Source organism: Salvelinus alpinus, chromosome 10 (genome assembly GCF_045679555.1).
Source record: "Salvelinus alpinus chromosome 10, SLU_Salpinus.1, whole genome shotgun sequence".
Classification (NCBI taxonomy): domain Eukaryota; kingdom Metazoa; phylum Chordata; class Actinopteri; order Salmoniformes; family Salmonidae; genus Salvelinus; species Salvelinus alpinus.
The window spans coordinates 10,024,180-10,044,965 of record NC_092095.1 but is presented as its reverse complement, the minus strand read 5'-3'; the positions used below and the strand labels follow the sequence as shown (position 1 = coordinate 10,044,965).

At 46.7% G+C, this 20,786-nt stretch overlaps 1 protein-coding gene across 1 annotated transcript; it reads left to right on the top strand.

Annotated features, from left to right (window-relative positions):
• The first annotated feature begins 862 nt into the window (after positions 1-862).
• On the top strand, positions 863-20,413 carry LOC139531485 (polypyrimidine tract-binding protein 2-like). Its single transcript, XM_071327975.1, has 13 exons — positions 863-968; positions 1,737-1,764; positions 3,225-3,291; positions 4,565-4,767; positions 7,167-7,463; positions 8,738-8,848; positions 9,008-9,209; positions 13,697-13,812; positions 16,289-16,322; positions 16,824-16,916; positions 17,254-17,470; positions 18,098-18,175; positions 18,448-20,413. The coding sequence occupies exons 1-13, from the start codon at positions 961-963 to the stop codon at positions 18,575-18,577; spliced, it is 1,584 nt and encodes a 527-aa protein (XP_071184076.1). The 5' UTR covers positions 863-960; the 3' UTR covers positions 18,578-20,413.
• The last annotated feature ends 373 nt before the right edge of the window (positions 20,414-20,786 follow it).

Here is a 20,786-nt window from a genome sequence, read left to right as displayed (position 1 = left end):
ACAGTATTTTTGTGCATTCAAATTGCCATCGATAAAATGCAATTGTGTTCGTTGTCCATGGCTTATGCCTGCTCATACCATAACCCCACACCACGTGGCACTCTGTTCACAACATTGACATACATTGCCCACACAACGCCATACATGTGGTCTGCGGTTGTGAGGCCGGTTTGACATACTGCCAAATTCTCTAAACGAAGATGGAGGCGGCTTATGGTAGAGAAATGAACATTAAATTATCTGGCAACAGCTCTGGTGGACATTCGTGCAGTCAGCATGCCAATTACACGCTCCCTCAACACTTGAGACATCTGTGGCATTGTGTTGTGTGACAAAACTTCACATTTTAGAGTGGCCTTTTATTGTCCCCAGCACAACGTGCACCTGTGTAATGATCACGCTGTTTAATCAGCTTCTTGATATGCCACACCTGTCAGGTGGATGAATTATCTTGGCAAAAGAGAAATGCTCACTAACAGGGATGTAAACAAATGTATGCACAAAATGTGAGAGAAACCAACACTTTACATATTGGGTTTATATTTTTGTTCAGTGTATATGTGTAATATAGCCATGCCCATGTTTGATATAGGCACACGTAGCACAACCTAGAGTCACGTTAAAAGGATAAACAAACAGACCTATAGCATTAAAAATAAAACCCAACAACTCAATGTTCACAGCAAATGATGTAGACTAATTAATGACAATGCATCAATTTAAAGCCTCTATGAAGTACAAAATAGCGTACCATAATGTCTTAAAATGTTCAAATTGGTTTTACAGAGAAAAATACATGCTGCTGCGTGTAAAACGAAACACGTTTTTTGTTCGACTATTTCCGCCGGGTTCGATTATTTTCGCCAAGCTCTCAAGTCCCTCCATTTTGTTGTATGTTGTTTGTGCTGTTGGCAAGAGAAGTGCAAAAAAAACTGTGTCGTTTATAACGATATTCTAGCAATGGACGGGTATGTATTGGCCATCTATGTGTTGTTCATGAACGATTCATCATGCGCGGCAATATTTAGTTGATTCAATTCGAGTAGCTTGCTTACCTCACCCTAGCTTGGTTTTTATTTAAGCTAAGGGTAGCTAGCTAACGTTACGTTAGCTTGGCTAGCTAACGTTACGTTAGCTTGGCTAGCTAACGTTAGCTAACTCCTGGCTGGGCATGTGAACTGCCAGACGGCGATGGCAAGTTAGCTTTAGTTAAGATAACTAAAAGTATATTTTGCTTTTGCAACTGTTAAGAAACCAGCTAATAAATTGACTGGGCAATCACGTTCAACTAACGTGAGTTAACTAGCTAGCTCAAGCTAGTCTTAAGAAATGAGGACCACTCAAGCAAAGTGTGTCGTCACTTGTCCGGTGATCATTAATTGTATCCTTTGTTGATCGGAATTGTAGCTAGCGTAAGCTATCCACTCACAAAGCTATCAACACCGTTAAACTACAAAATCCCTGGCTAACATTGCCATACAGGTTACCCATTTTATATGTGTAACTAGGAGTTCACTAGCTAACGTATGTGCTGGTGTGGAGAGAGAGAAACGTTTGTCACTGGTGGTTTTCTTTTTGCATGTAGCCACGACACTAACGTTAGCCTGCTAGCTAACTTCCTTAGCTACTAGCTAGTTGAACTCCAGATAAGTAAAGAAGCAGCGGCATGCTGCTATAATTGTGGAACGATTTGGCTTAACGAGGTAGCTAATCATTCTGTTCCCTCTCTTTTTCAGTATGGGAGATGTTGCAGTTGGTGTGAAGGTAAGCTTCAGCCCAATGCCCTCTCTATGGCAAGTAGCCTGGTGGTTAGAGCGTTGGGCCAGTAACCGAAAGGTTGCTGGCTCGAATCTCCGGAGCGGACAAGGTACAACTCTGTCGTTCTGCCACTGAACCAGGCAGTTAGCTCACTGTTCCCCGGTAGGCCGTGATTGTAAAATAAGAACTTGCCTAGTTAAATAAAGGTAAAATATGTATATATTTATTTATGGCAAAGGTTATAGCTAGTTAGATAAATGGAAACCATATCTTGAAATTCCCTTTCATTGCTATGGCAATACAAAAATATTTTTTCTAACCCAGTTGAGTTGTTACATTAGGCTACATCAGATTATTGTATCTCATGCTGGTCAAGGTTTGCCTCCATCCAGTTTTTCGACCCCTGGAGTACTTTATGGGCAGATGCCTGACACACAACTCAAATTTACCTCTCTCCCATTGACAACAATTGTTTAAAAAGTTGTGCTTTCAAGTCAGGATCTGGGCATAGACCTAGTGGTATGAGTACAGAATCCTAAATGTAACTTACTACTGTTGAGAGAGTATGTAGTATCGGGTCCAAAAAATACAGCTACATTTCAAGTCCTCATTTCCAGCTTTCATGATATTAGAACAACAGTAACTAAATAGGAACAACATAAGTCGAATCTGTTTAGGGAGAAACTTGTTCTCTTATAAATGCTTGGTGATCCTGTACCCTTCCAACTTGATTCGTGTCCAATAACCCTTGTTCCATCTGGTGCAAAACAAAGGTAACTTCCTCTAATGGAAATACTCTTTATAACAAACCTGGGCTTTGCCTCTGTGTTTATTTCATCAATGTTTCACGTCCAAAATAAAGTTTGCTTTGAGAAGCGTTCCTTTCAGCTACATTCCCAGCCCTGGTGTGAATTAGCCTTGGCCTAGTTGTCACGTTTTTAAGCTAGACAACTTACTAAAATGTACTTGTGGACTCTGGCCTTACAGAGTTTATTGCGTCTATACATTTTGTTAGAGAGAAAGAACATTTCAGACAAAAATAGAAAAAAGCTTAAGACCCAGGCCTGTTAGGTGGGTCTCTAATGGCTCCAGGCATAGCATTGCTGTCCCGTCTGTCAGTTTTAGCAGGACTCTGAGCGCGTCAGCCACCAACTGCAGCCCAGCGGACAGACGGTTCAGAGCCTTCTGGGATTTCCCAGATGAAATGACATGTCTGACATCTTGAGACTCCATGAGATTAAGCTGACTGACACTAGAACAAAAAAAAACGAGGCGACTCTTTCTGGTTTTATGTCCCCCCCTCTGTTTTCTCTGACTGTCCAGAGAGAGATCTGTATTTCATTGTCGTCTTTCAGGGGCTCTGCTTGCTCTCAATTTCTTTCTTTCTCTCTCCCTCCCACTTTCTCTCGTTCTCTTCTTCTCTCTTTCTCTTATTCTCTCCCTCTCTCTTTGTTTTCTTTCTCCAGAGAGGATCAGATGAGTTGATGTCAACCAGTGTCTACAACAGTGGATCTGAAATGAGCAGTATCAGTGGTAAGTTTGGGGTTCTTTCCCCCCCCCAAGCCCTCTCTGAAGAGATATTTGCATAAGTAATTTGACCGTGTTCCAACGGCATTCAAATAAGTCAAAGGATTAATGAATGTTTGAAGTAGAACGGCTGTATTGGTCAATGTCTTCCTCACGGCAGGTGTTTCAGTATGTGTAGGTGGACACACGCTAGCATGTGACTGAAATAGAGATGCAGTGCATTTCAATAGGCTAGATCTCTTCAGAACATGGCTGTAATGTCTTAGAGAAACTAGAGTAAGGTATTCAAAAAAAAAAAAAAAAAATTTAACAGGCAAGTCAGTTAAGAACAAATTATTTTTTTACAATGACGGCCTACCGGGGAACAGTGGGTTAACTTCCTTGTTCAGGGGCAGAACGACAGATTTTTACCTTGTCAGCTCAGGGATTCGATCCAGCAACCTTTCGGTTACTGGCCCAACGCTCTAACCACTAAGCTACCTGCCGCCGGGGCTGAAGAGAATGAAGCCTGACACGGGTTGACTGGGAAAGTTTCTGTATTAATGTAACTTGAAATCCTCAACAAAACATTAGGAGCACCTGCTCTTTCCATGACATAGACTGACCAGGTGAATCCAGGTGTAAGCTATGATCTCTTATTGATGTCACCTGTGAAATCTATTTCAATCAGTGTAGATGAAGAGGACAAGACGTGTTAAAGAAGGATTTTTAAGGCTTGAGACATTGTGTATGTGTGCCATTCAGAGAGTGAACGGGCAAGACAAAAGTTAAGTGCCTTTGAACGGGGTATGGTAGTAGGTGCCAGGCGCACCGGTTTGAGTCAAGAACTGCAACGCTGCTGAGTTTTTCATGCTCAACCGTTTCCAGTGTGTATCATGAATGGTCCACCACCCAAAGGACATCCAGGCAACTTGACACAACTGTGGGAAGCATTTAAATCAACATGGGTCAGCATCCCTGTGAAACGGCTTTCGACACCTTGTAGAGTCCATGCCCTGATGAATTGAGGCTGTTCTGAGGGCAAAAGAGGGGGGGGGGGTGTCCTGATGTTTTGTACACTCAGTGTATATTGCATTCAGATGCCAAATATAGTATTATACTTTAAATGTTTGAGAAACACTAATACTGAAGTTCAGGTATGACGTGTTCGTCCATCGTAAGAGGATGGAGTCTAGTGGTGTTCATTCCATGCTCCTCTTTAGTTAGTGGGTGTTTTGTGCTTTCTGAGGGGTGGCTTTAGAGCAGGATTGGGACAATAAAAGCTGTGTCTTCTATCTAGATGTTACAGCCAATGGGAGCGACAGTAAATCCAATGGGAGCGACAGTAAAAAGCTGAGAGTGGAAGACCGGATGGAGGCCCCTCCCTCTCGTGTGCTCCACATCAGAAAACTGCCCAATGAAACTTCAGAATCGGAGGTCATTGCCCTGGGGTTACCTTTCGGGAAGGTCACAAATATCCTGACGCTTAAGGGGAAAAACCAGGTGAGTGTGCCCAGATAGAGGAATAGGCAATCAGCAAGGTTTTACTCAGCCCAAAATCTATACGAAAAATAAGCCCACAATTGGAGGAATTTTTGTATGTAGGTCAATGAGTGTCGAAATTGGTTAATAAAAAATGTAATTGCTAATTTGCTACGTGAGTTCTATTTGATCTAATAGAAGTTACGTAATGGTTAGGTTGTTACAAATTCACTGATATAAGTGGACATGTGTCATTTTGTGAGTGGGGAGAGGGCGAGGGAGGGAGGGTTGAGGAGGAGGCTTGAAACGCTGGGCATCTTGTTATGTATTAGGTCCACACAGTTATACTTATGTCTTAACTTCTGAAAGTTAACGTTGGACTAACAAGCTTGTATGCAGAGTGGCACCAGAATTAAAATAAAAACATATTTTTGTAGTTAATAAATCCAATTTAAATGGTACCTTTATTTAACTAGGCAAGTCAGTTAAGAACAAATTCTTATTTACAATGACGGTCAAACCCGGACGACGCTGGGCCAATTGTGCGCCGCCCTACAGGACACCCGATCATGGCCAGTTGTGATACAGCCTGAATTTGAACCAGGGTGTCTGTAGTGACACCTCTAGCACTGAGATGCAGTGCCTTAGACCACTGTGCCACTCGGGAGCCCAATCATGTCTTCTCTAATAAAAAATCTCTCCCTAATTTCTGAATCAAGTTATGTCAGTAGGCTACAGTAGCATATGCTTTGGAGGGGCAGGTAGCCTACACAGGCACAAACACTGGCAAAGATTTTTAGCTGGCAGGCAGACGCTGGAATATGTGTCTGAGTGACAGAGTAAGGGCTTTGCACAGGCACTATGTTGTTGTTAATAACTGGTTCCCATGCTTTTAGAATAAAGGTTCTGTTCCGTAACAGTGTGGATCACTTTCGTTCCTGGTTCTGATTCTGTTCGTTGACAAATGTATTTTTCTGTTCTCTTGCTTGAACCGGTTCCAACTCCTGCTTGAAAGAGGAGATGGCCTCAATGGCGCTGCCCCAGCTGTCACGGACACTAATATGGCACAGTAACAAAGATACTATGGCCTGTAGTTCACATGCGTATCTGCCCTCTCATTGGCTAGAATGGTCCCACCTGATCTCGCCTGCCTTCCATCTTTGAGGACATCTTTTTCCATTGTTAGAGCGGTCAGTCGACTGTCCTGTCAATTTAATAGACGATCTTTGGCCCAGAATAATACAGCAGCCAATTTAGATTGTGTTCTCTGTCAGGGGCTTGCCAAAGATTGAATGTCTATCTTTCAAGGGGTAGGCTATGGTCGGTTGGCCCTTTGTCCTTTCTTGTGTGACCTCTTGTCTGATTCATAATTGCCTGTGTTTTAATCCATTCGTATTCCTTGTCACAAGGATTTAAAAAAACTTTGGCTGTGTTTGTTTGTCTGACATGAATGTCGTGTTTACAATTTTGTTGCATTAATCGCCATGTTTTCGTTTATGTCCCACTCCCTGTCTATAAAGTATTTTATGATACCAGGGTTCCAGACTGCTACCATTTAATCACATTTTGCGACCCTTTGACTTGGCTTAGCAAGTAAAAAAATTTTTTTAGGAGGCTAAACCATATTTTGGTCAAACCGTAAAGTACATTATCCACATGATTCCTGTGATGAGTGTCTACCTGCCCCTGGTACCTGTTTCCTACTGATGCAGTCGCGCGAACCACTCTTAGTTCCCAGGGGGGGGAGGATGCTCTCGGAGAAAGAAAAGCGTTTCGGATTGTATAACAAAATTGCCTGAAAAACACAGCTCTCCTGTTGTCACAGTTGAAGAAAGGAGCTTATTAGTTTTCTGTTGGTATGAATACTTTTTTCTTCTTCTCTGCTCTCAATTTTGAGCTCAATAGCAACTATCTTACAACCAAGATATTTGATATGGCTTTGAGATACGGAGCGAGCGAACTGCGCATTTGGTCTTTGCGATTTCATAGGCCTTCATTGAGTGGTAGACGACAACAGCAATATTCTAGTTATTCTATTATAGTTACAGTTAGCCATCTAGCTAATGTGTTTGAGTTATTCCGGTGGAGAATTATCTCTAAAATTAATTACAATATGATATTAGTGCACATAAAGATGTAGGCGAATTCATTTTATTGAACATTCCCAAAAATAAAACAAATAAAAAATAGGAGTAAAATATTATAAAAATATACAAAACACTTTTTGGGGGGTGTGACCAAATCGTAGGCTGGTGCCTCCAACTGGAAAAACTTGGTGCCGCCCGGGAAAATGTTAGTTTGGAACCTTGGCTACAGACATGGTACAGTTTCATTGAACTGTATCATAAGACTTCATAGGATGCCATTGGGTATATAGCCTAACAGAAGACTAAATGCTGTTTCTATCTATTGGTCTTCAGGCTTTCTTGGAGCTGGGGACAGAGGAAGCAGCAATAACCATGATCAACTACTACTCTACTGTGACACCGCATGTTCGGAACGTCCCCGTATTCATCCAGTATTCCAACCACAAAGAACTCAAAACAGATAGTGGAAACCAGCGGGCCCAGGCCGTCCTGCAGGCGGTGTCAGCGGTCCAAGGAGGAGGTACTCCTACGTCAGGCTCCATTGCGGATCTAACCGCTGCATCAAGCCCTGTGCTCAGAATAATCATTGACAACATGTTCTACCCAGTCACTCTGGATGTGCTGCAGCAGGTAACCTACATTCACTATGTATTTTTAGTTTTTCTAATAGGTTTGTCAGAGTCAGATGGCAGATTTTATGAATGCAATATACTTTTTTCCCCTTGTGATTATCCTCCATTTTGTACAGATGCTGTACTGGGTGGCAGCCGTTTTGCAAACTCCGACCAAACTTTGCTATTTGTGATTTATTTTTGCTTCTTTTTGCTTTATTTTCATGCACTATTAAATGTATGCACTATTAATTCTTACAACCGACGATAACTTTTGAACATCAGACCAGCAGTTACTTACTCCATATTCAGCTTCTACTTCTACTCACCTTCCCTGGGCTCTCTGTAATTCAGACCCAATTTTCAGGCTACCCAAGCGGAAACGTCGGCTTTAGAGGCAAAAGGGGGTGGAGGATCCTGGTGAGATTAAGGCAAAGGTAAAATCAGCCACCTCTGCCCCCTCCCCTCCAATCCGCTGGCCAACATACAGTCACTCGACAATAAGATGGACGACCTCCGATCGCAGATTTGCTACCAACAAGAGTCGGAACTCCCCCCATCCACATCGACAGGCCTGCAGTGGAGCAGGTCGAGAGCTTCGAGTTCCTTGGTGTCCAAATCACTAAAGACTTAAAATGGCCCAAAGAAGACGCAACAGCATTAAGAACAAATACAATGGGCCCTCAAATTCCTCTGTACCAGTTGAGAGCATTTTGACTGGCTGCATCACTGCCTGGTATGGCAATGGCACTGCCCTCGATTGCATGGTTCCACAGAGGGTGGTGTGGACAGCCCAGTACATCACTTGGGCCGAGCTCACTGCCATCCAGGACATCTATATCAGGAGGTGTGGTAAGGGGGGGACGCGAAAAACCGGACAGGAAGATCACGTCAGTGACTCAACCCACTCAAGTGACGCACCCCTCCTAGGGACGGCATGGAAGAGCACCAGTAAGCCAGTGACTCAGCCCCTGTAATAGGGTCCGAGGCAGAGAATCCCAGTGGAGAGAGGGGAACCGGCCAGGCAGAGACGGTGCCTTGCCATTCACATTGTTATTGATTATTGTACTGTTGGGTTTTGAGTTTGCATGCAAGGCATTTCACTGTACTTGTCACTTGCATGTGACATAACAACTTGACTACCACCTCCTGCCCTTTCATCTCATTACAAAATGATGTTTTATAACAGCAGTTTCATATCACATCTGATAGTTATACATCAGCTATTTCCTAGAGGTTGTATTTTCAATATTTTTGTATTGCTGCTGTTTTTTTCTTTTCTTCGGGGGTCAGATCTTCTCAAAGTTCGGCACTGTCATGAAGATAATTACATTCACCAAGAACAATCAGTTCCAGGCTCTGCTGCAGTTCAACGACCCACCGACCGCCCAGCAAGCCAAAATAGTGAGTGGAACTTTTCCATTGTTCATTATCAATTTGTTATGTACTTTTTTTAGTTTTATAATTTGTATAGTTGCTGTTTTGCAAAGATTTCCGGTTATACTTCACTTATCATTACATATGGCAAATAAACTCAAGTGGGATGGTTCCATTGTTCCTCAGGCCCTGGATGGGCAGAACATCTACAACTCGTGCTGTACGCTCCGCATCGATTACTCCAAGCTGGTCAACCTGAACGTCAAGTACAACAACGACAAGAGCCGTGACTACACCCGGCCAGAGCTCCCTGCAGGGGACGGACAGCCTGCCATGGACCCCAACATGGCTGCTGCCTTCCAGGGCAAGGACTCCAACTCTCTGCTCGGTAAGATCCCAGGTAGACCCCCCCCCCCTCTCTGCTCGGTAAGATCCCAGGTAGACCCCCCCCCCCCCTCTCTGCTCGGTAAGATCCCAGGTAGACCCCCCCCCCCCCCCCCTCTGCTCGGTAAGATCCCAGGTAGACCCCCCCCCCCTCTCTGCTCGGTAAGATCCCAGGTAGACCCCCCCCCCCCTCTCTGCTCGGTAAGATCCCAGGTAGACCCCCCCCCCCTCTGCTCGGTAAGATCCCAGGTAGACATCCCCCCCCTCTCTGCTCGGTAAGATCCCAGGTAGACATCCCCCCCCTCTCTGCTCGGTAAGATCCCAGGTAGACCCCCCCCCCTCTCTGCTCGGTAAGATCCCAGGTAGACCCCCCCCCCCCGTCTCTGCTCGGTAAGATCCCAGGTAGACCCCTCGGTAAGATCCCAGGTAGACCCCCCCCCCCCCCCTCTCTGCTTGGTAAGATCCCAGGTAGGGCCCCCCCCCCCCTCTCTGATCGGTAAGATCCCAGGTAGACCCCCCCCCCCCCTCTCTGCTCGGTAAGATCCCAGGTAGACCCCCCCCCCTCTCTGCTCGGTAAGATCCCAGGTAGACCCCCCCCCCCCTCTCTGCTCGGTAAGATCCCAGGTAGACCCCACCCCCCCCCTCTCTGCTCGGTAAGATCCCAGGTAGACCCCCCCCCCCCTCTCTGCTCGGTAAGATCCCAGGTAGACCCCCCCCCCCCCTCTCTGCTCGGTAAGATCCCAGGTAGACCTCCCCCCCTCTCTGCTCGGTAAGATCCCAGGTAGACCCCCCCCTCTCTGCTCGGTAAGATCCCAGGTAGACCCCCCCCCCTCTCTGCTCGGTAAGATCCCAGGTAGACCCCCCCCCCTCTCTGCTCGGTAAGATCCCAGGTAGACCCCCCCCCCCCTCTCTGCTCGGTAAGATCCCAGGTAGACCCCCTCCTCTCTGCTCGGTAAGATCCCAGGTAGACCCCTCCCTCTCTGCTCGGTAAGATCCCGGGTAGACCCCCCACCCTCCTCTGCTTGGTAAGGTCGCGGGTAGACCCCCCCCTCCTCTGCTTGGTAAGGTCGCGGGTAGACCCCCCCCCCCTCTGCTTGGTAAGATCGCGGGTAGATCCCCCTCCTCTGCTTGGTAAGATCGCGGGTAGATCCCCCTCCTCTGCTTGGTAAGATCGCGGGTAGATCCCCCTCCTCTGCTTGGTAAGATCGCGGGTAGATCCCCCTCCTCTGCTTGGTAAGATCGCGGGTAGATCCCCCTCCTCTGCTTGGTAAGATCGCGGGTAGATCCCCCTCCTCTGCTTGGTAAGATCGCGGGTAGATCCCCCTCCTCTGCTTGGTAAGATCGCGGGTAGATCCCCCTCCTCTGCTTGGTAAGATCGCGGGTAGATCCCCCCTCTGCTTGGTAAGATCGCGGGTAGATCCCCCTCCTCTGCTTGGTAAGATCGCGGGTAGATCCCCCTCCTCTGCTTGGTAAGATCGCGGGTAGATCCCCCTCCTCTGCTTGGTAAGATCGCGGGTAGATCCCCCCCTCCTCTGCTTGGTAAGATCGCGGGTAGATCCCCCCCCTCCTCTGCTTGGTAAGATCGCGGCTAGATCCCCCCCCTCCTCTGCTTGGTAAGATCGCGGCTAGATCCCCCTCCTCTGCTTGGTAAGATCGCGGGTAGATCCCCCTCCTCTGCTTGGTAAGATCGCGGGTAGATCCCCCCCCTCTGCTTGGTAAGATCGCGGGTAGATCCCCCCCCTCTGCTTGGTAAGATCGCGGGTAGATCCCCCCCCCTCCTCTGCTTGGTAAGATCCCGGGTAGATCCCCCCTCCTCTGCTTGGTAAGATCCCGGGTAGATCCCCCTCTGCTTGGTAAGATCCCGGGTAGATCCTCTTCCTCTCTGGCGTGTTCTTTGGGACTCATAGTGTCTGGAAGTTGGAAGCGTGACACTGGTTTAGGGGCCAGCTCTGCTTTTTACATCTCTGGTTCTGTGAGGTCTGTCTCTCTGCTCATGTTTGTTAACATGGTCCTTGTCTAGTGTCAGGTGGAATCACTATTACTGGACTGTCTGTACCCGTCTACCTGACTGCCAGGGAAACATTTGTTTTACCTCGCCCAGGTCTCTGGGTGGGCAGACTTTGCATATTTTCCACCTTTCTGTTGGTCCTAAAGGGAAATCTCTGCCCTCACTAGCCCAGGGTGACCTTTCTGTTGGTCCTAAAGGGAAATCTCTGCCCTCACTAGCCCAGGGTGACCTTTCTGTTGGTCCTAAAGGGAAATCTCTGCCCTCACTAGCCCAGGGTGACCTTTCTGTTGGTCCTAAAGGGAAATCTCTGCCCTCACTAGCCCAGGGTGACCTTTCTGTTGGTCCTAAAGGGAAATCTCTGCCCTCACTAGCCCAGGGTGACCTTTCTGTTGGTCCTAAAGGGAAATCTCTGCCCTCACTAGCCCAGGGTGACCTTTCTGTTGGTCCTAAAGGGAAGTCTCTGCCCTCACTAGCCCAGGGTGACCTTTCTGTTGGTCCTAAAGGGAAATCTCTGCCCTCACTAGCCCAGGGTGACCTTTCTGTTGGTCCTAAAGGGAAATCTCTGCCCTCACTAGCCCAGGGTGACCTTTCTGTTGGTCTTAAAGGGAAATCTCTGCCCTCACTAGCCCAGGGTGACCTTTCTGTTGGTCCTAAAGGGAAATCTCTGCCCTCACTAGCCCAGGGTGACCTTTCTGTTGGTCCTAAAGGGAAGTCTCTGCCCTCACTAGCCCAGGGTGACCTTTCTGTTGGTCCTAAAGGGAAATCTCTGCCCTCACTAGCCCAGGGTGACCTTTCTGTTGGTCCTAAAGGGACATCTCTGCCCTCACTAGCCCAGGGTGACCTTTCTGTTGGTCCTAAAGGGACATCTCTGCCCTCACTCGCCCAGGGTGACCTTTCTGTTGGTCCTAAAGGGAAATCTCTGCCCTCACTAGCCCAGGGTGACCTTTCTGTTGGTCCTAAAGGGAAATCTCTGCCCTCACTAGCCCAGGGTGACCTTTCTGTTGGTCCTAAAGGGAAATCTCTGCCCTCACTAGCCCAGGGTGACCTTTCTGTTGGTCCTAAAGGGAAATCTCTGCCCTCACTAGCCCAGGGTGACCTTTCTGTTGGTCCTAAAGGGAAATCTCTGCCCTCACTAGCCCAGGGTGACCTTTCTGTTGGTCCTAAAGGGAAATCTCTGCCCTCACTAGCCCAGGGTGACCTTTCTGTTGGTCCTAAAGGGAAATCTCTGCCCTCACTAGCCCAGGGTGACCTTTCTGTTGGTCCTAAAGGGAAATCTCTGCCCTCACTAGCCCAGGGTGACCTTTCTGTTGGTCCTAAAGGGAAATCTCTGCCCTCACTAGCCCAGGGTGACCTTTCTGTTGGTCCTAAAGGGAAATCTCTGCCCTCACTAGCCCAGGGTGACCTTTCTGTTGGTCCTAAAGGGAAATCTCTGCCCTCACTAGCCCAGGGTGACCTTTCTGTTGGTCCTAAAGGGACATCTCTGCCCTCACTAGCCCAGGGTGACCTTTCTGTTGGTCCTAAAGGGAAATCTCTGCCCTCACTAGCCCAGGGTGACCTTTCTGTTGGTCCTAAAGGGAAATCTCTGCCCTCACTAGCCCAGGGTGACCTTTCTGTTGGTCCTAAAGGGAAATCTCTGCCCTCACTAGCCCAGGGTGACCTTTCTGTTGGTCCTAAAGGGACATCTCTGCCCTCACTAGCCCAGGGTGACCTTTCTGTTGGTCCTAAAGGGACATCTCTGCCCTCACTCGCCCAGGGTGACCTTTCTGTTGGTCCTAAAGGGAAATCTCTGCCCTCACTAGCCCAGGGTGACCTTTCTGTTGGTCCTAAAGGGAAATCTCTGCCCTCACTAGCCCAGGGTGACCTTTCTGTTGGTCCTAAAGGGAAATCTCTGCCCTCACTAGCCCAGGGTGACCTTTCTGTTGGTCCTAAAGGGAAATCTCTGCCCTCACTAGCCCAGGGTGACCTTTCTGTTGGTCCTAAAGGGAAATCTCTGCCCTCACTAGCCCAGGGTGACCTTTCTGTTGGTCCTAAAGGGAAATCTCTGCCCTCACTAGCCCAGGGTGACCTTTCTGTTGGTCCTAAAGGGAAATCTCTGCCCTCACTAGCCCAGGGTGACCTTTCTGTTGGTCCTAAAGGGAAATCTCTGCCCTCACTAGCCCAGGGTGACCTTTCTGTTGGTCCTAAAGGGAAATCTCTGCCCTCACTAGCCCAGGGTGACCTTTCTGTTGGTCCTAAAGGGAAATCTCTGCCCTCACTAGCCCAGGGTGACCTTTCTGTTGGTCCTAAAGGGAAATCTCTGCCCTCACTAGCCCAGGGTGACCTTTCTGTTGGTCCTAAAGGGAAGTCTCTGCCCTCACTAGCCCAGGGTGACCTTTCTGTTGGTCCTAAAGGGAAGTCTCTACCCTCACTAGCCCAGGGTGAGCTGAATTCATCCTTGGCTACTTCATGTTGGGTCTAATTCCTGAGCCCTCTGACCTCTCCAGGTGGCCTGAGCCCGCTGAACGCCGCGGCGGCGGCGGCTGCTGCTGCAGGGAGGGTGGCTCTGTCTGGTCACTCTGGCTCCAGCGGTGTGCTCCTGGCCTCCAACCTCAACGAAGAGGTCAGTAATGATCTGTCTACCCCCTCCAGACGTAGGCCAAACTCTTATCACAAACCAACACTATCTCCTCTTTCTCCATCTCTCCATATACATGTCAGAGCCTGCCAGTGCAGTCTGAGCCTCTCTCCTTCTCCTCTGTCTGCCATGTTAACACTCTAATCTCTCCTCTGTCTGCCATGTTAACACTCTAATCTCTCCTCTGTCTGCCATGTTAACACTCTAATCTCTCCTCTGTCTGCCATGTTAACACTCTAATCTCTCCTCTGTCTGCCATGTTAACACTCTAATCTCTCCTCTGTCTGCCATGTTAACACTCTAATCTCTCCTCTGTCTGCCATGTTAACACTCTAATCTCTCCTCTGTCTGCCATGTTAACACTCTAATCTCTCCTCTGTCTGCCATGTTAACACTCTAATCTCTCCTCTGTCTGCCATGTTAACACTCTAATCTCTCCTCTGTCTGCCATGTTAACACTCTAATCTCTCCTCTGTCTGCCATGTTAACACTCTAATATCTCCTCTGTCTGCCATGTTAACACTCTAATCTCTCCTCTGTCTGCCATGTTAACACTCTAATCTCTCCTCTCTGCCATGTTGAGCTGAAGCTGGTTAACTCTCATCTCTCCTCTTTGTCGTGTTGAGCTGAAGCTGGTTAACTCTCATCTCTCCTCTTTGTCGTGTTGAGCTGAAGCTGGTTAACTCTCATCTCTCCTCTTTGTCGTGTTGAGCTGAAGCTGGTTAACACACTCATCTCTCCTCTCTGTCATGTTGAGCTGAAGCTGGTTAACACACATCTCTCTGCCGTGTTGAGCTGAAGCTGGTTAACACACTCATCTCTCCTCTCTGTCATGTTGAGCTGAAGCTGGTTAACACTACTCTCTGTCATGTTGAGCTGAAGCTGGTTAACACACATCTCTCTGCCGTGTTGAGCTGAAGCTGGTTAACACACTCATCTCTCCTCTCTGTCATGTTGAGCTGAAGCTGGTTAACACACTCATCTCTCCTCTCTGTCATGTTGAGCTGAAGCTGGTTAACACACATCTCTCTGCCGTGTTGAGCTGAAGCTGGTTAACACACTCATCTCTCCTCTCTGTCATGTTGAGCTGAAGCTGGTTAACACTACTCTCTGTCATGTTGAGTTGAAGCTGGTTAACTCTCCTCTCTGCCATGTTGAGCTGAAGCTGGTTAACTCTCTCCTCTGTCATGTTGAGTTGAAGCTGGTTAACTCTCCTCTCTGTCATGTTGAGTTGAAGCTGGTTAACTCTCTCCTCTCTGCCATGTTGAGCTGAAGCTGGTTAACTCTCTCCTATTGTCTCTCTTTCTCCTTTTGCTGTACTGTACTGAGATGTAACTGTCTCTCTCTCCTCTCCCGACTTTACCTCTGTCTCTCTGGAGAGGACCCCGTATTTCAGATACTTTGACTTGCAGTTATTGTTTTTGGGGCCCCACACCCTGTTGACATGTACGTCTGTGGGGTCAAAGATGATCTATGGATGCCATAGTGCTTCCAGGTGGTTTCCTGTCTGTTCTTGCATGTGGATGATACTAACCAGAGATTTGACTGCTTTCTACTAGTTAGTTATCTTCATTTCATACCCTTTACTACACACCGAATGATCCTGGACTTCATGCGCTAGCCTATCGCATGCCTTTTTTGTTTCTTCATTGCTAGGCTATAACTCGTATGATTTTGACATTGACTGTACCTTACCCATGTTTGTCAAGGGGATGATTTACATTTGGCCCAGTTTATTTGCTTGTTTAGTTGTGATAAAGTACATGAACCAGTCAGTCTGACCAAACTCCTGCATCATTTCCTGTGTACTGACCTGTATTTTAATTTGTCTCCCTCCCTTACTTTGTTTTTTACATTTGCATTTTCCTTCCCTCTCTCTCTCTCTCTCCCCACCTACTTACCCTTCATCTCTCTCTCTCTCTCCCCATACCTACCTACCTACCTACCCACCCACCCTTCATCCCTCTCTCTCCCTCCCCAACTACCTACTCTTCATCCCTCACTCCCTCCCTCCCCAACTACCTGCCTTTCATCCCTCTCTCGCGCTCTCTCCCCACCTACCTACCCTTCATCCCTCCCCACCTACCTACCCTCTCGCGCTCTCTCCCTCCCCACCTACTACCCTTCATCCCTCCCCCTCTCGCGCTATCTCCCTCCCCACCTACTACCCTTCATCCCTCCCCCCTCTCGCGCTCTCTCTCTCCTCCATCCATCCATCCCTCCATCTCTATAACCCTCTGCTCATGCTTGGTGCTTGAACAAAACCTGTTCCATCGGAACCAACCTTTATCCCCAAATTAACTGCCTTGAACCATACTCCATGACCACCTTCACCATTCTACGGGAAACCACCCTCCTCCGTTCTGGATGATCTGTCCATCTCCGCTCTCTACCTCCGCTCCGCTCCGACTCTTCTACCTGTCTTCCTGTCTTCTGCTGCTTGCTCTCTTCTCTTCTAAAGATGGTTACGCCCCAAAGTCTGTTTACTCTCTTCGGTATGTTGTCGTTAGCTTTCTGTTGCTTATTTCTGTTCTAAAGAGACCTTCACTTTTTATTTTGTTCTTTTCCATATTGCACTAATTGTTTTGACTTGTAGTTTTTTGTTGTTGCTCCTCTGTTACATTTTGGTTTGGTTCTCTGTCTCTCTTTGGCTATTGAAATTGACCCATCAATAGATTTGTGTTAATGCATGGTACATTGATTTGGCATAGCCTGTACAGTAGTTTAATTAGCCAAACATGTCATTAACTTATCTGTTTATGGGGATGTCTCAATCTGTCCTTAACACACACACATCTCGTCAACATCTCTTCAAATGTTAATTCTGATGAATGATATCTAGCCTACATTCAGACTCTCTCTCTCTATCTAGCCTCTTACTCTGTCTCTGCCTTGCCTAAACTTTCCCTCTATCTCAAGTGCTAAAGTGTTTCCTCACTGTCTCCTCTTCCTCCTCTTCCTCGCCCTCCTCTCGTCTGCTCATGACTTTAACCTAGGGGTGTATGGTGATGCCCAGAGGGTGAAGATCCTCTACAATAAGAAAGACAGTGCTCTGATACAGATGGCTGATGCCAACCAAGCCCAGCTAGGTAAGGCCCCGGCCCCGGCTAGGTAAGGCCCCGGCCCCGGCTAGGTAAGGCCCCGGCTAGGTAAGGCCACGGCCCCGGCTAGGTAAGGCCCCGGCTAGGTAAGGCCACGGCCCGGGCTAGTTAAGGCCCCGGCTAGGTAACATGGTCCTCCTCCATTGTCTCATGTTTATTGACTGATAAAAAGGACATCTCCCCAGATTTATTTAGTGTTTAGATGATTGATTGACCCATTCTTTTTGAAGTAGATTCTTTCCTAAATGTGGGGTGGTGGGTGATTGTCTTGGGACACAAGTACTGCTATATAAAAACTCACTCGGTACAACTGAAATGCTTCCAGCTATGAGTCACCTGAATGGGCAGAAGATGCATGGGAAAGCCATCAGGGTGGCTCTGTCTAAGCACACCTCGGTGCAGCTGCCCAGGGATGGACTGGATGACCAGGGCCTCACCAAAGACTTCACTAACTCCCCCCTGCACCGCTTCAAGAAGCCCGGCTCCAAGAACTTTCAGAACATTTTCCCTCCCACCACTACTCTTCACCTCTCCAACATCCCGTAAGTCTACCACATGGCCCCTACACTACACACTGATCTAAGAACAGTTTTGTATTGACTCATAATGGTTATTGTTAGGATTTGGACATGGTAAACACCTCCTGTGTCTAGTGTATTCCCCTAGACACTGATTTTAAGGACAGTTTTGTTCTTTCTCACTAGGATTTGGGGAAGGTAATCTGACCCTGGGGAGGGTCATCTGAGACATCTATACCTGGAAGAAAAGTTAAGGGAACTTTATGTCTAAGGGAATACACCAACAGACACAGGATCTGCTTACCATGTCCAAATCCTAACAATAACCATTATGAGCTAATACAAAACTGTTCTTAGATCAGAGTCTTAGGGCTCCCGAGTGGCACAGCGGTTTAAGGCACTGCATCTCAGTGCAAGAGGCGTCACTACTGACCCTGGTACGACTCCAGGCTGTATCACAACCGGTCGTGACTGGGAGTCCCATAGGGCGGCGCACAATTGGCCCAGCGTCGACTGGGTTTGGCCCGGGTTAGGCCGTCATTGTAAAATAAGAATATGTTCTTAACTGACTTGACTAGTTAAAGAAAAGTTTTATGGTCTTTGTCTGGGTTGGCTGTGTCCTTAAAATGCTAAGTTCACGTGTTTCCACAGAACGGATGTAACCGAGGAAGACCTTCGACTGCTGTTCTCCAACGCCGGGGGAACTGTGAACGCTTTCAAGTTCTTTCAGTACGTCTCTCTTCACCACTATATAATAACAGAACTGAGCTACGGTTGTTCTTCAATTGGTTGTGAATGAACTTGAGAATTGATTCCGACACGCCGTAGCTCTGTGGCTAGCTCCAGGGAGTGACGAGACTCGCCGAGCCTGTGTTCCTGTCCATTCTGTGGGGCTGCGGGGTGGTTGAGAGCAGAGCAGAATATACACTACATGCTGATGGAACGGTTTGCGACAGATCCAAGTTGTATTTCGATGTGTTCAACCATTCTTCTCTTCCCAGGGATCACAAAATGGCGCTGCTCCAGATGACGACGGTGGAAGAGGCCATCCAGGGTCTGATCGACCTCCACAACTACAACATGGGTGACAACCACCACCTGAGAGTGTCCTTCTCCAAATCCACCATCTAAACCGGCATAACGATCCTCCACAACATCGCTTTCTGTTTTCCCTAGCAGATTTTGGCTGGCATTTGTTAACCCTGTTGTTGACTCGTTCCAGACGCTTGAGGACCACATTTTGACCTTATTGTTTCTAAGTGTTATCAGTCATTCCTTCAGAGAGAACCAGAAACTCAAATCGGGGGGAAGAAATTGTTGTACTTCTATGTTTTGAGGACATTTTAACCCCTTCACCTGATTCCGACCCCTGTGTTAGTCCCATACCCCCTGATCCTGACCCCTGTGTTAACCCCATGACCCCTGTGTTAACCCCCTGACCCCTGTGTTAACCCCCTGACCCCTGTGTTAACCCCCTGACCCCTGTGTTAACCCCCTGACCCCTGTGTTAACCCGCTGACCCCTGTGTTAACCCGCTGACCCCTGTGTTAACCCCATAACCCCTGACCCCTGTGTTAACCCCATACCCCCTGATCCTGACCCCTGTGTTAATCCTATAACCCATTTGTATGATCAGCAAACTTTTTGCCTTTTCTACCTTCTCATTACGAAGGTTGGATGAATGGACATGGGCGCCTCTTTTGACTATGATTAGTTCTACAAGATATGTGCCTTACCAGACTATCAATTATTTTTACATCCAAATATTGACATGAATCCCTGTCTGATTTTGAGGCACATTAATTTTGATGTGAAATTTAACATGATTTGTCTCTTCTCCTGTGTAGTTTGTATGTTTCTGCCACCCAAGTTTTGCCTTTTTCAGTTGCTGTTCAATTTGTGGAGTTTTTTTTCTCTCCTTTTTTTCGTTAAATTCACTGCGGTTGTTGTGGAGTGGGGAACAATATGAGATTGAAGTTGAGTCAGTCTTTTATTTTATTTTAGATAATTTAGACCACGTTGCTTGAAGGTTTCTTGTAGACAAACAACGAACAATACCGATTTAACCCTAGTTTATTTTCCCCATTTTTTTTATTTTATTTTATTTTTTAGTTTACACATTTTACTAAAATAGTCTTAATGTGCTATTTATAGGTTTTTACTTCCCTTGTTTTTCATCACATTCATGTACATGGGTAAGAGGTGAGTGGTTTTCTAAGCTTCTACTGCCTGCTCTCTCTAGTTCTTGGAATAAAACATATATTTGTAATACTTTACTAATTTGAACTGCACTTAACTGTCACAATATCGTCATTACACACGACACAAAGCAAATGTCATGACAATATTAGGACTGTTTTGTGACGTACAGTTTCAAATAAAGTGATACCAAAACTCTGCTGTTGCATGTGTTGGAAGGAGGTTAGCGAAATAGAACCTGTTGTGACGTCAACGTGTTGCTGTTAGAGGAGGGACAACCCTGGTTGGGACCAAAGTTTGTGCCTTTTTTAGTCTTTTTAATTTACAGTTGTATCACAAAGGAAATGAATCAACATTTGAATGAACCTCTCTGATATATTTTGTATATCTGGGAGGAGAAAAAAAAAATTAAGGTAAGGTACAGGACCTGATTCATTATCAACGACATTAATTCCTTATACAGTTATTTTAAGCAGACCTACATATAATACCCGCTATGGTTTTTAAGAGTCCCACAACCTCAATTTGCTGGATAAACGTATCTAGAAATGTATGTTTTCAAGAGGGAAAAAGTCGTATATTTTCTATATTAGTTACATTTTTACATCTCTGGAAATGTAATATTCAGATATAGTTTGGAAGCGGCACAATTAAAATAATTTTCTAACAAATTCGGGAGATTTGGTCGGGCTTGTTTTAGATGTTTCTCTTCTATCGTGTGTTCTGCTTTTCCTCTGTAGCATGTTCAATAAACTAGCTCTGTATTCACTTCTGTCTCTGCGACCTTTTCCTCTGTAGCATGTTCAATAAACTAGCTCTGTATTCACTTCTGTCTCTGCGACCTGCTCATATTTTCTCTCCACTCATCGCGTATATATTATTTTGATTGTATTTTATTCAGATCCCCATTAGCTGTTACTAAAGTGCAGCTACTCTTCCTGGGGTCCACACAGAACATTACGTTATACAGAACAATAATAGACAAGATAAGCACATTGCTTACCTTTACAACAGGAGTATAGCCTACCTGGCTAGCATGAAAATGAACCACGGGAAAAGCGTCCTCCATTCGCTATTTAAATGCGTAGTATTACTTTTCCCATGGCCCTGTTCCGAGACAGGTGCATGTATGTTTAGATAA